Source organism: Symphodus melops (assembly GCF_947650265.1).
Source record: "Symphodus melops genome assembly, chromosome: 12".
Lineage (NCBI taxonomy): Eukaryota > Metazoa > Chordata > Actinopteri > Labriformes > Labridae > Symphodus > Symphodus melops.
The window spans coordinates 10,849,510-10,861,898 of NC_136702.1; the positions used below are offsets into that span (position 1 = coordinate 10,849,510).

The window sequence follows — 12,389 nt, forward strand, 5'->3', positions numbered from 1 at the left end:
TTGAAATCAGGTGTGATCGGCGGAATGACTGCGGAGACGGTAGCGACGAGCAGGGCTGCACCTATCAGCCGTGTCAGCAGCATCAGTTCACCTGTCAGAACGGCCGCTGCATTTCCCATGACTTTGTCTGCGATGGAGACAATGACTGCGGAGATGAGTCTGATGAGCTGGAGCACATGTGCCATACACCGGGTCCCACCTGCCCCCCGGGAGAGTTCATATGTGACAATGGACACTGTATCCCCCTGAGCCAGGTGTGCGACAGGAGTGATGACTGCTCTGACAACAGCGACGAAAAGGGATGTGGTGAGTGTGGAGAGTTTTACAGAAAAGCTGAAGAACTTATGCCATCAATGACGTCCTTTTTATCTCTTACCTGCTTTTTGTGGATTTGTGCTGTGCTGGATTCCTCCAGCTACTTCATACTCCCTCTAGGGGAGATGTTAAAGAAATGCAGTTTAGGGTGTGGGAAAATCAAAGCAATTTGCCCATCAAGAAATACTTAAATGGGGGCACCAGTGGCCCAGTGCTTAGTTAACTCACACCCATGTTAGGAGGCTGTTGTCCTATGCTTTTTATAATAAAAATCATAATCTGAAAATGGTAATATTGCAGTAAGAAATTGTATAAAAACTCAACAAGTTTTAATGTTGTCTTTTAATATTTTTTATATTAAGATTAGGAAAGAAAAGTCACAGGAATGGCAAAGTAAAAAAATTAAATGTTGTTGTTGTCCTGATGACAGTGATAACTGTGTTTACATTATGTTTCTCTGACTCCAGGTGAAAATGAATGCACTGACCCATCTGTCCACCACTGTGATCACAATTGCACTGACACACCCACCAGCTTCATCTGCACCTGTCGTCCTGGTTACCGCCTCATGTCTGACAAAAAAACCTGTGACGATGTCAACGAGTGCGCTGAGACGCCCAACGTATGCAGCCAGATCTGCGAGAACACCGTTGGCTCCTACGTGTGTAAGTGTGCCCCTGGATTCCTCAGAGAGCCGGACGGCCGCAGCTGCCGTCAGAACAGCAACATCTCACCCTACCTAATCTTCAGCAATCGCTATTACCTGAGAAACCTGTCTACAGATGGAGAGGCTTACTCTCTGATCCTGCAGGGCCTGACCAGTGTTGTGGCTATGGACTTCGATCGTGTTGACAAACGACTTTATTGGATTGATGTGAGTCGCAGAGTGATTGAGAGGATGTACTTCAATGGCAGTAACAGAGAGGTTGTGGTCAATGGAGTTTTACATGGAGAGGGCCTTGCGGTTGACTGGATAGCGAGGAAACTCTACTGGGCAGACAGCTTCTTGGACTGTCTTAAAGTCTCTGAGCTGGACGGTCGATTTGTGAAGAAACTGGCTGAGCACTGTGTGGACCCCAATAACACCTACTGCTTTGAAAACCCCAGAGCCATTGTGTTACATCCCAAATATGGGTGAGTAAGACGCAAAGAGATATTCTGTTTCGTAATAGAGCCCAATGGATTTGTTGGCTTTTCTCCGGATATTACCACTAACTTATTGCAATAAATTCCCATATAGTATTTGGAAGAAAGTGCAAGTTAATGAACTACAGAAATAATTATTTATAGCCAGAATTATTGGGCACATTTGATATTTAATTTAATATATATACTGTGTATGTATGTGTGTGTGTGTGTGTGTGTGTGTGTGTATATATATATATATATATATATATGATGAATACTGTCTGCAATATTTTTTATTTTTAATTATTAGAAAAGTATAGGGCAAATAGAGATGGGGAGTTTTTAGACAGTTTTTAGTAAATTTTTGTTTCATGGAGTTCCAAACAATCCAAATTGTGATAGTTTCAAATTTCAGTGATACTAAAAAATATAAATGTAAGGTTAGGGTTAAATAATACAGATGCAGAAGTGCTCTGCCTCTAACTGTGTAAGATTTAATTTAAACATCTTGTTCAGATGTAGCGATGTTCTCTTTGTGGAGTATTATGGGATGTTAAGTCATTTTCTGCTTGTGTGTTAGATATGTTTACTGGACTGACTGGGGAAACAAAGCTTTTATTGGTCGTGTTGGAATGGATGGAACCAACAAGACGACTGTCATCACCACAAAGATCGAGTGGCCCAATGGGATCACAATTGACTACACCAATGACAAGCTCTACTGGTCTGACGCTCATCTCAGTTACATCGAGTAAGCACATTCGTCTCAAAGTGAGCATTCTGGTTCTTTCCTCTTGTAAAAGCAGATAGACTTTGACTTGTATTTCTTTTTCAGATACTCAGACTTAGACGGTCACCACAGACACACGGTGTATGATGGGACGCTGCCTCATCCTTTTGCCCTGACTGTGTTTGAAGACACTGTTTACTGGACTGACTGGAACACACGCTCAGTGGAGAAAGGCAACAAATATGACGGCTCTGATCGTCAGCTCCTCGTGAACACCACCCACAGACCATTTGACATTCATGTTTGCCATCCTTACCGACAGCCTATTGGTGAGAGTTGTGTCAAAGACCTGTTTGTCTTCAAAGTAGCTTTTTTTCCTTTAACTTGACTCATATACATTGAAAGCCATTTTAAATACAATTGTCAACCAAAAGCTGAACAATACCTGTCGTGTATCTGCTATTTGTGTCTCTTCCACTGACAGGAAACAATCCTTGCGCCGTGAACAATGGAGGCTGCTCTCACCTGTGCCTCATCCGTCATGGGGGCCGGGAACACACCTGTGAGTGCCCCGACCATTTCCTGACCGTCCAAATAGGAGGTGTGAGCCGATGCCTTCCTATGTGTACCAGCACCCAGTACAGATGTGCTAACAATGAAAGGTTTGTTGAGATTCATCACATGTGCGGCTTAGTAAATGTATCATTGTTCAACAGGGAAACATTAGTGTGACTACTATAAAGAAAGGAGTCCCTTGGTAGGATGGTTTTGTCTTTCTACCATAAAATGGATTGTTCTCCTATTCATTTATTGACTTTGAACTAAGAAGAAGTTCTAACTTCAGCGGTTCACTAACGTGCTTCATCCCATGTACTTTTAAAACCATGCAGTTCATATAAGATTAGTCTTTTCATGGGGAAACAGTGCCCCCTGCTGTTTGTGCTTTAGATGAAAGCATCAGTTGCAACCAAATCTCTGTGTTGGCAAAAACTGTCAGACTCACTAGTTGCAATGATCGGGTCAGTAGATGCTAAAAATCGTATTTTAATCATCGTTATCCAAAATAATTCAAGTGTTAGATGCTTCATGAACCACCTCAATCCCCCTTACAATTTTGTTCCTGTATAAAACTCGTTCAGGTTATGTTATGATCTGTAAATGGATACAAGTAGAGAGAGACAGAGAGAAAGCATTTTGTAGTGTGGTTTCTAAAACGACCTCTTCTCTGACAGATGCATTCCCATTTGGTGGAAATGTGATGGTCAGAGGGACTGCAGAGACGGTTCTGATGAGCCCTCCACCTGCCCCGCTCGCCACTGCAGGCTCGGCCAGTTTCAGTGCGATGATGGAAACTGCACCAGTCCACACTTCCTGTGCAACAGCAACCAGGACTGCCACGACGGCTCAGATGAAGATCCTGTGCTGTGTGGTAGGTTTTGTTCTTGGCTCATTTCAAATTTCTCCAAAGTGTCAATTTTTGAAGCTCACTTTAAGTGCAATTACTACAATGTATTGTCTTAATTATATTCTTAACCTGTTTTATGTGTCTGCATACTTTTCATAAAGACTTGCTACAGTAAACTGATTGATTTGCCTTCCATCTAGCTACGCACCAGTGCGAAACCCGCCAGTGGCAGTGTGCTAATAAGCGCTGTATCCCTGAGTCATGGCAGTGTGACGGTGAGGATGACTGTGGTGATCAGTCCGACGAGGACCCCGCCCACTGCTCCACCAGGACCTGCAGCCCCGGACAGTTCAAATGCCGCAATGGACGCTGCATCCCCCAAAACTGGAAGTGTGATGCTGATGATGATTGTGGAGACAACTCTGATGAACCATTAGAGGAGTGCAGTATGTTTCTTTCACTTTTATATTTTCTTTTATAAAACACGTGTTGGGTTTTTTTTTACTTCAAATTATTATTAAATTAAAATTGTGAACTATTTTCTTTTGATTTTTTTAAAAAGTGCATCGTTTCATCTTTTTGCAAACCTGGTGTTTTTGTCCGCAGTGGGGCCTGCATATCGATGTGATAACCACACAGAGTTTGACTGCAAGACCAACTATCGCTGTGTGCCACTGTGGTCTGTTTGCAATGGTCAAAACGACTGCAGAGACAACAGTGATGAGCAGGGCTGTGGTAAGATTAGCTTCAAACATCCATGTGACAGAGCTTAAGTTAAGACTTTGTGGCATTGACTTGAAGAATGTCATTTCATAACCCTTATTTTAGAGATGTACAGGTTAATCACTTCACATGTATTATCCCATATGGTGAGATGATTCCAGAGATCTTAGAAGATTCGAAACATGTACAGCATGGAAACAAGATTATACTCTCATAGAGAGATTGAAGGGCAATTAGCTAACACCTCAGCCTCCTCGAAAACATTACCCAGTGAGGTAGTGGGAGGTGCTGATGGAGAGGGTCTCACTACTCACCCTCCCCCACCATCTGCCTCTCCCTGAGAGCACCACAGATTTATGAGCTGTCCAGTGGTATGTCTCTACATATACGTGTGTGTGTGTGTGTGTGTGTGTTGTTGCTCTGTCCTTGCGTGGGGGCAGGGTTCACACAAGTCTCTTTGTACTTTGCTAAAATCCAAACACACCCATCGCGGCCCTCCCATCTCTTATCGGAGGCCCTCTCTCCATTAGTGCCATGCCCGCGCAGGACGGGAGATCCGTGTTAATCTTCCTGTAAGAATGTAGCAGATGGGCCAGGTGGAGGGCTAGGAGGGCAGGACTGGCTCACACTGCGCTATCTTTGACCCCCAGCACTGTGTGGTAGAGACGGCTCAGAGCGGCTCTCCTCCACTCCTCTCCAGTCTGTGCTTCTCATCTCCTGTAGTCTTATCCTCCACACGAAACACACTGGCTGGGTCCGAGGCATGCTGCTCTCCTCCCTTTATGACTAGTTTAATTAAAAAAACAAGATGCTGTTCATTTCAAACTGACATTTTCATTATTACTTCAAGCCTAAAAACTTCCAGTCAGGTTCATCAGGCTTTGCTTTGTGGTGTCATGCCATTCAAAGCTTATGAAGCAGGTGTAAATCTGTTCAATTGTGATGATAATTGTTGGACACCTTTTTAAATGTATACATCAAACAAACCCTTCAAGTAATCTAGCTCTCATGCTCAATTTTCTGTTTTAGCCATTTAATGTTTTATTTAAGTGTTGCCATATCTACATACAAACACATTTATCCTGCCTAGGATACTCAGGAAAATGATTTCATATGCAACTAGTTTGTTTTTGGTTCAAATAACTTGGCTAACATAATGCTATATTTAAACTACTGAAAATCTGCCTCAATTTGTTTAGCACAATCATTTGCATATTTTGCGAAAATAGTAAGCATTTATAGAAAAAATACGTTATGTTATTATAAAAAAATAATAATGAAAAATGCACCAGCAGAGTTTTCATCTATACGTGATATCATGTACTAAGATCCCTAAGTAAGTTAAGTTAAGTATAAACATAATCCTTGGAGAAGAGGGGTTTTTTTGTTTGTTTTTTTCCAGACACTGTTTGGCACAGCAAGAGTCAAAGATAGACTTCGTGGTGTTATTAATTAAAGACAAACTTTATTAACCTCCATCTTTATCTCCCAGATGAACTAACCTGCGATCCTAGCGGGGACTTCCGCTGTGACAACCACCGCTGCATCCCGCTGAGATGGAGCTGCGACGGGGACGACGACTGCGGGGACAACTCTGATGAACGCAGCTGCAGTGAGGGCTCTCAAAAACAGACGACATTAAACTCACCTTGAGCGTTTGCTTTGAGTACTTAAGGGGATTGTGAAACATGAAAAAGCTGGGCACATTGTTTTGATATCATCGAGGTGTCTTTTAAGTGGGTTTACTGGGAGATTTAGCTCGGCTCCTGTGGAAGACAAAGGTGTTGATGGCAATGGATCATTCTGCCATGATTTTCTCAAACAGCAGGCCGGTTTTGTTTGAAGCTCAACACTTCAACCCGTCGTTGGAGTGCTGAGAGAGGAAGTCTTATCAACTGCTAAAGAAACAGGCTGTCCTCAGCATGTCAGTGGTGGGGAGTGAAGGAGTCTGTCACCCTCTGCCCTGGAGAATTTAACATGTCTGAGAACACGCCAGTTAATAGCGATAATGTAGCTTCTCAAAGGAGGACCAGTGCCGAGAGTTAAATCATCGCAGTACCTCTCAGTTGCTGCATGAGCTCACTAAAAGAGAAGCATGTTGCAGCTGTTCCTTTGCAGTGTGCTTGTTGTTGGAAGTTTTATGCCGCAATATACATATACTGTAGATAGTAAACAGCATTTGAAAAAAGTTAAGACCTGAAAATAGGTTGAAACTAAGTCACAGGCGTAGTCAGGACTTGTTGAAATCCCACTGATCAATTCCGCACTGTTTGATTTCTGTTTTCATGTTGTTTTCCCCCCCCCCCTCCTCAGCTCCACGCGCGTGCACAGAGAGCGAGTTTCGTTGTGATAATCTGCGCTGCATTCCTGACCGTTGGGTCTGTGACCATGACAACGACTGTGAGGACAACTCGGATGAAAGGGACTGTGGTGAGTGGAGGGTCTTTGTTGGCTGGCTGTTTGTGAGTAACGGAGGGCTGCACTAAACAAAGGAGCAATAAAACTTCAGAAAAAAAAAGTATTGAAGCACAGAATAGACAGACAGGACCACCTATAGCCATCCATTCAAATATAGTTTATTCACTGGCCTGCTCTCTTATTAATCTTCAAGTACTTATAGAATTCAAGACAGATCACTGTTTTTAAGCATCACTTGATGTTACAAAAGAAGGTTTCTTATGTAGAAAAAATAAAACCATCTTGGGGAGAAGTGTTTTAAACAACTTTTTACTGTAGCTTTTCTCTTCTCTATGAATGCTGAATACTTTTAGAGGAAGTAAAAGCTACATTTGTGCTGGTTTGGCTTTCTTGCAGAGCTGCGGACTTGTCATCCCGGTTACTTCCAGTGCACCAGCGGACACTGCATCGCTGAACGTTTCAAATGTGACGGCAACCCTGACTGTCTGGATTACACGGATGAGACGTCTTGTCGTAAGTGTCTGCCCATGGATCTCGACCGCAAGTAGAGAGTTTTAACATGAGCCAAAAGAGAGCGTGAATGTCTTCCTTTTTATTCTGATGACACGTCCAGTCATTCTTGGCCTGATTGACTTTCAGCGACCCGCTATCCCAATGGCACATACTGCACCCCCTTCCTGTTTGAGTGCAAGAACCACGTATGCATCCAGCCGCACTGGAAATGTGACGGAGACAATGACTGTGGAGATAATTCAGATGAGGAGCTTCACCTCTGCTGTAAGAAGGAACATTAAAACACACATACACACACACACAACAAAGCTTGGCAGATTCCTTCCAAATTGCCCTGCCAAGAAGAAACAAACTTTTGTTCACTTTTTCTTCATGGATGTGTTTCTGTTCGTCTACAGTGGAAATCCAGTGTGAGACTCCATTCCGTTATCGCTGTGACAATAACCGCTGCATCTACAGTCACGAGCTGTGCAACTCTGTGGATGACTGTGGTGATGGCTCTGATGAAAGACAGGAAAACTGTAAGGATGATAGTTAGTTGCTTATCTCATTTAACTAATCACTTTGGCCTCGTATTCGTCTGTCTTCTGGTTCTTTTAATGCTTTGTTGTCCGTCGTTTACCTGATTCCATAATGACTCAATGTCATTGTAAATGTGGGTTGCCCCTAAGCGATCTCTCGAATATAAATACAGGTTGAATGAAAATGAATGAGTTAATATACTTCTTTCCGTTTAGGCCAAAGCCCGACTCATGGACCCTGTACAGACGAAGAATACAAATGCAGTAACTCCCAGTGCATTCCTCTGCAGTACGCCTGTGATGATTATGATGACTGTGGAGATCAGTCAGACGAGCTTGGTTGCCGTGAGTAATCACAAAGAGAAAATTAGTCATGATGAATTGACAAATGAACCGTGTCAGATAATGGCTGATATACTAAATGTACTGTATATGCACACTGTTCGAATGAAACAAATGTAAACACAGTCATATATGTTGTGTTGATCTCTGCTTCTTCCTGTTTGGGAATAACATTGATAAAGCATAGAACTGGACGAAGCTTTAAAGTTTCCTTCTAAGTCTAGTCTGATGTTTGGTGTGTTTTTGTATTTGTTCTTCTCAGATCATGGCAGTGGGCACACATGTAGTGACAACATCTGTGAACACAACTGTACCGACCTGACGACAGCAGGTATTCTGTGTTCATGCAGGCCGGGCTACAAGCCCAGACCGACAGAAAAACACACCTGTGAAGGTAAACAACCAGTTTTATTCTCATGTTCTGTATCCATTTAAACAAGCATTTAAACGTATGCCTACGCATTCATTATGGTTTTTGAAATAGATGTGAATGAGTGCGAGGTGTACGGAACATGTCCTCAGGAGTGCAAGAACACAAAGGGCAGCTACGAGTGTTTTTGTGCTGAGGGCTTTCTCTCTTTCGGAGAGCCACATGGGACAGAGTGTGCTGCGCAGGGTAAGAGCTCAGGCTTGGCACGCAGCAGAAAATTCCAAACAAATCTATCCCTCTGCATTGACATTTCTGATTGCATTCACAACACCTCATTTTGTGTAAAGGAAACCCGCCAGTGCTACTCCTGCCAGACAATGTTCGCATCCGTCGTTTCAACCTGTCCTCTGAGCAATATTCAGACTATGTGGACAACTCTGAGCACATCCAAGCCTTGGACTACCTGTGGGATCCAGAAGGAGAAGGACTCAGTAAGACACAAGGCTGTTCATGTTGGTGTCTTGGCTGAACAACAGCATCTCTAAGGTTTCAAACCTCTATGTGTTGTTCTGTAGGTATTGTTTACTGGACAGTCCTTGGTCGAGGATCTCAGTTTGGATCCATCAAACGCGCCCACATGACAACTTTTAATGACTACGGTAACAACCCAGTGAAAGAGGTGGATCTGAACCTGAGATACATCGCTAATCCCGATGGCATTGCTTTGGACTGGGTTGGCGGGTAATTAACCTTCGATTAACACAGAAGTTGCTGTTCATTTGTCTTCCGCTGCTCAGTACACATTTATCCTCCTTTTTTTTTAGGCACATTTACTGGACAGATTCAGGAACCAATCGTGTTGAAGTAGCTAAACTAGATGGGCGTTACAGGAAGTGGTTGATCCACACAGACCTCGACCAGCCAGCTGCCATTGTTGTTAATCCATCTCTTGGGTATGAGCCTGTTGTAATTACGTACAATGAATATGTCACTGTCGTCCTTTAATTTCTTTTTGCTTTTTTAAGAGCATAATATTTTGACTCTGTGTGGGCAGAATGATGTACTGGACGGACTGGGGCAGGAAACCTCGAATAGAATCAGCTTGGATGGACGGTCAGCACAGGGAGGTCCTGGTGAAGGAGGAGGATCTGGGCTGGCCTACTGGTCTGGCTCTGGACTACCTGAATGGAAATAGAATCTACTGGTGCGACTCCAAGGAAAACATCATCGAGTCCATGAAGCCCGATGGGACAGAGAGGAAGATCATCATATCCGGAGGTCAGAATATTAAAATGAGGAAGAAGTAAAAATAGTATTACGGTTGTCCCGGATGTGTTAAATGTTATATTTGAGTAAAAGTGGAGGTGATATGAGAGGATGATTCGTTTTTACAGTAATGTGTTTTCTCTGTTTCAGACATTGGACATCCATTCAGCCTGGATGTGTTTGAGGGGCACGTGTACTGGACCACAAAGGAGAAAGGTGAAGTGTGGAAGACGAACAAGTTTGGGAAAGGAAATAAAGTCAAAGTCCTAACCATCAACCCCTGGCTGACTCAAGTCCGCATTTACCAGGAGCATCGACACAACCAGTCAGGTCAGAACACAGAGGGATTTATGTGTGTTCAGAGAGTGTTGTTTAATCTTCATGAAACGAAATTACAAAAAAAAAAAACGTGTGTCCTGTTGAAGTACAGCAATGACATGCAGCTTACAGTAAAACAACATGAGGCACATGATACAAAATGTGCAACAAAGTAAGAAAAAAACAAAGCAATTATATTAAAAAATAAATCATTAATTTGATTATATTAGAACAGAACCACTCTTTCTCTCCACAGTTTCTAATTCTATCCACTACTCTGTCTCTAAAATAAAGCCATAAAAAGCCCTAAAACAGATTAATTAAAATCACAACAGAAAAAGCAATGTGCTTACTTCATAAAAAGTTTCTCTCTTTTTTACTGTGACAGTATCTGACTGTCCTTTTTAACGCTTTTCTCCTCAGTACCCAACCCTTGTAAGAATGTGTGCAGTCACCTCTGTCTCCTGCGGCCTGGTGGGTATACCTGCGCCTGTCCACAAGGCTCCTCTGCATTCCAGTTTGACTCCAGTAAATGTGACGCAGGTAAACAGAAGCAGGAGTCGACAGTGAATGCTGCCTGCACTCTGTGTTAGCTGCTGTGTTGCATCTCATTTTGCATCCATAAATCCATTCTTCACGTGCCTGGCTGCTCCCACGTCGTTTTGTGATTGTGTGGTGTGACGTTGTTTTGCTGTTTTTGTTGTTGATTTTTGGTTTGCCTGGCTTTTGCTCCTGCAGCCATTGAGGCACCTGTTCCAATGCCCCCTGCATGTAAATGCATGAATGGTGGAACCTGCTACACTGATGAAGGCGGTCTGCCAAAGTGCAAGTGAGTTTAGGGGGGTGCCAATTTAATCCGTGATAAAACTGGCTCTTCATCATCATATTTATTTGAATACTTTACATTTGCAGCATTTTCAAATACAAATGAGGTTTTTTTATGATGGTCATCATGACTTCCTGCAGGTGTCCTTATGGTTATATGGGCAGCTATTGTGAGGTGGGAAAGTCAAGAGGGGCTCCAGCAGGAACAGGTATTTTATTTTCCATGTTTTGTTTCTGTCGTCTATTTTTATTTACAGTTTGAGAACAACTTGAATACACTTAACAATAGCCACATTATCTCTCCTTTAAATGGAAATACTTACAAAAGCAAATCCTCCCTTTACAAGAGTTACCATGTGGGAGCTGCTGTACAGGAACAATCCTGATCTGTTTGCTTTATTGAAGTAGATCTGGGCCAAACATGATAAAAGACACACTGCATGATTTTCTCCCTTAAAAAAAACAGCTTAAAAAAAGTAAAAGCTCAGCATTTTGTAAAGATGTAGACTGGCCAAATGCACTAAACATTCCTCTAATAAATAACCAGGGTATCATCTATTGATCACTGTTAAACTTGGTATACTCATAAACCACATGAACAGTATTTGACCACTAAGCAAAATTCTTAACAGGTGGAATTTGTTTTAACAGCATTTTTGACAACTGCTCTTTATGCATATATCTAAATACTCTGTTTTTTCTTCAGCTGTGGCTGTTTTACTGGCAGTCATCATCATCTTGATTACTGGAGCTTTGGCTGTCGGAGTTTTCCTCAACTACAAACGAACGGGATCTTTCATCCCTTCCATGCCCAAACTACCCAGGTATCTTAGTTTTAGAACACTCTTGAAGTACTTTCTGGCAATGACAAACTTTAAGATGATGATCAAAGTTCAAGCTGGAGTGTTTTGTTTCTGCCCAGCCTCAGCAGCCTGGTGAAGTTTGCTGACACGGGGAATGGGGTGACGTTTCGCTCTGGTGATAATGTTGATCTTGGACCATCACGCATTGGAGTGTCATTCATTGACACAGCCATGCAGATGGTGAGTGAATATTTCCCCCGAAAGTGTCATATCAGCATTTTGAAACTCAAAAACAAGTGCTATCCATAGAACTTATTGACAACTTTCTTTCAAGTATTTCTTCTAGGACTGCTTGTGTAAGCAGTATTTAAGAACAGAAACTGTCAAATCGAGTGCACAAGACACATTTTGAATCCCTTTATTTTCATCTAATAAGTGGGCTGTGTCCTACATACCGTTGTGAACAGATTTCACAGTAATGGCTGTGTTTAAAATAGGTTATAGAAAGGTCTCTTTTCTATCTTATTCTCCTACAGGATGAAAATTTTGCTGTTGAAGCTGGGAGGCAGCCAATCACATTTGAGAACCCGTTATATGCCACCGCTCCTGTGTCCAGTGATCCTGCTGTCATTCATGCCACACAGGTATGAACTGGAGTGAAAGTTTGTTTCATGTGGAACTTTTTAAATAGTCAAGCCATGTGAAATTAAAT

At 42.5% G+C, this 12,389-nt stretch overlaps 1 protein-coding gene across 2 annotated transcripts in view; it reads left to right on the forward strand.

The window, feature by feature from the left end:
* Positions 1 to 12,389, forward strand: part of lrp2a (low density lipoprotein receptor-related protein 2a) — a 44,137-nt gene that overhangs the window by 30,520 nt on the left and 1,228 nt on the right. For both annotated transcript variants that reach the window (XM_079357721.1, XM_079357722.1), the window contains 27 exons: positions 11 to 306; positions 783 to 1,449; positions 2,024 to 2,194; positions 2,279 to 2,502; positions 2,658 to 2,835; positions 3,406 to 3,602; positions 3,779 to 4,024; positions 4,185 to 4,313; positions 5,794 to 5,913; positions 6,615 to 6,731; positions 7,116 to 7,232; positions 7,359 to 7,496; positions 7,631 to 7,753; positions 7,970 to 8,098; positions 8,358 to 8,489; positions 8,580 to 8,711; positions 8,813 to 8,956; positions 9,041 to 9,206; positions 9,290 to 9,418; positions 9,520 to 9,743; positions 9,882 to 10,061; positions 10,473 to 10,592; positions 10,788 to 10,878; positions 11,016 to 11,083; positions 11,581 to 11,698; positions 11,797 to 11,917; positions 12,214 to 12,321. In XM_079357721.1, the coding sequence (XP_079213847.1) occupies positions 11 to 306; positions 783 to 1,449; positions 2,024 to 2,194; positions 2,279 to 2,502; positions 2,658 to 2,835; positions 3,406 to 3,602; positions 3,779 to 4,024; positions 4,185 to 4,313; positions 5,794 to 5,913; positions 6,615 to 6,731; positions 7,116 to 7,232; positions 7,359 to 7,496; positions 7,631 to 7,753; positions 7,970 to 8,098; positions 8,358 to 8,489; positions 8,580 to 8,711; positions 8,813 to 8,956; positions 9,041 to 9,206; positions 9,290 to 9,418; positions 9,520 to 9,743; positions 9,882 to 10,061; positions 10,473 to 10,592; positions 10,788 to 10,878; positions 11,016 to 11,083; positions 11,581 to 11,698; positions 11,797 to 11,917; positions 12,214 to 12,321 (4,585 nt within the window). The remainder of the gene's footprint in view (positions 1 to 10; positions 307 to 782; positions 1,450 to 2,023; positions 2,195 to 2,278; positions 2,503 to 2,657; positions 2,836 to 3,405; positions 3,603 to 3,778; positions 4,025 to 4,184; positions 4,314 to 5,793; positions 5,914 to 6,614; positions 6,732 to 7,115; positions 7,233 to 7,358; positions 7,497 to 7,630; positions 7,754 to 7,969; positions 8,099 to 8,357; positions 8,490 to 8,579; positions 8,712 to 8,812; positions 8,957 to 9,040; positions 9,207 to 9,289; positions 9,419 to 9,519; positions 9,744 to 9,881; positions 10,062 to 10,472; positions 10,593 to 10,787; positions 10,879 to 11,015; positions 11,084 to 11,580; positions 11,699 to 11,796; positions 11,918 to 12,213; positions 12,322 to 12,389) is intronic.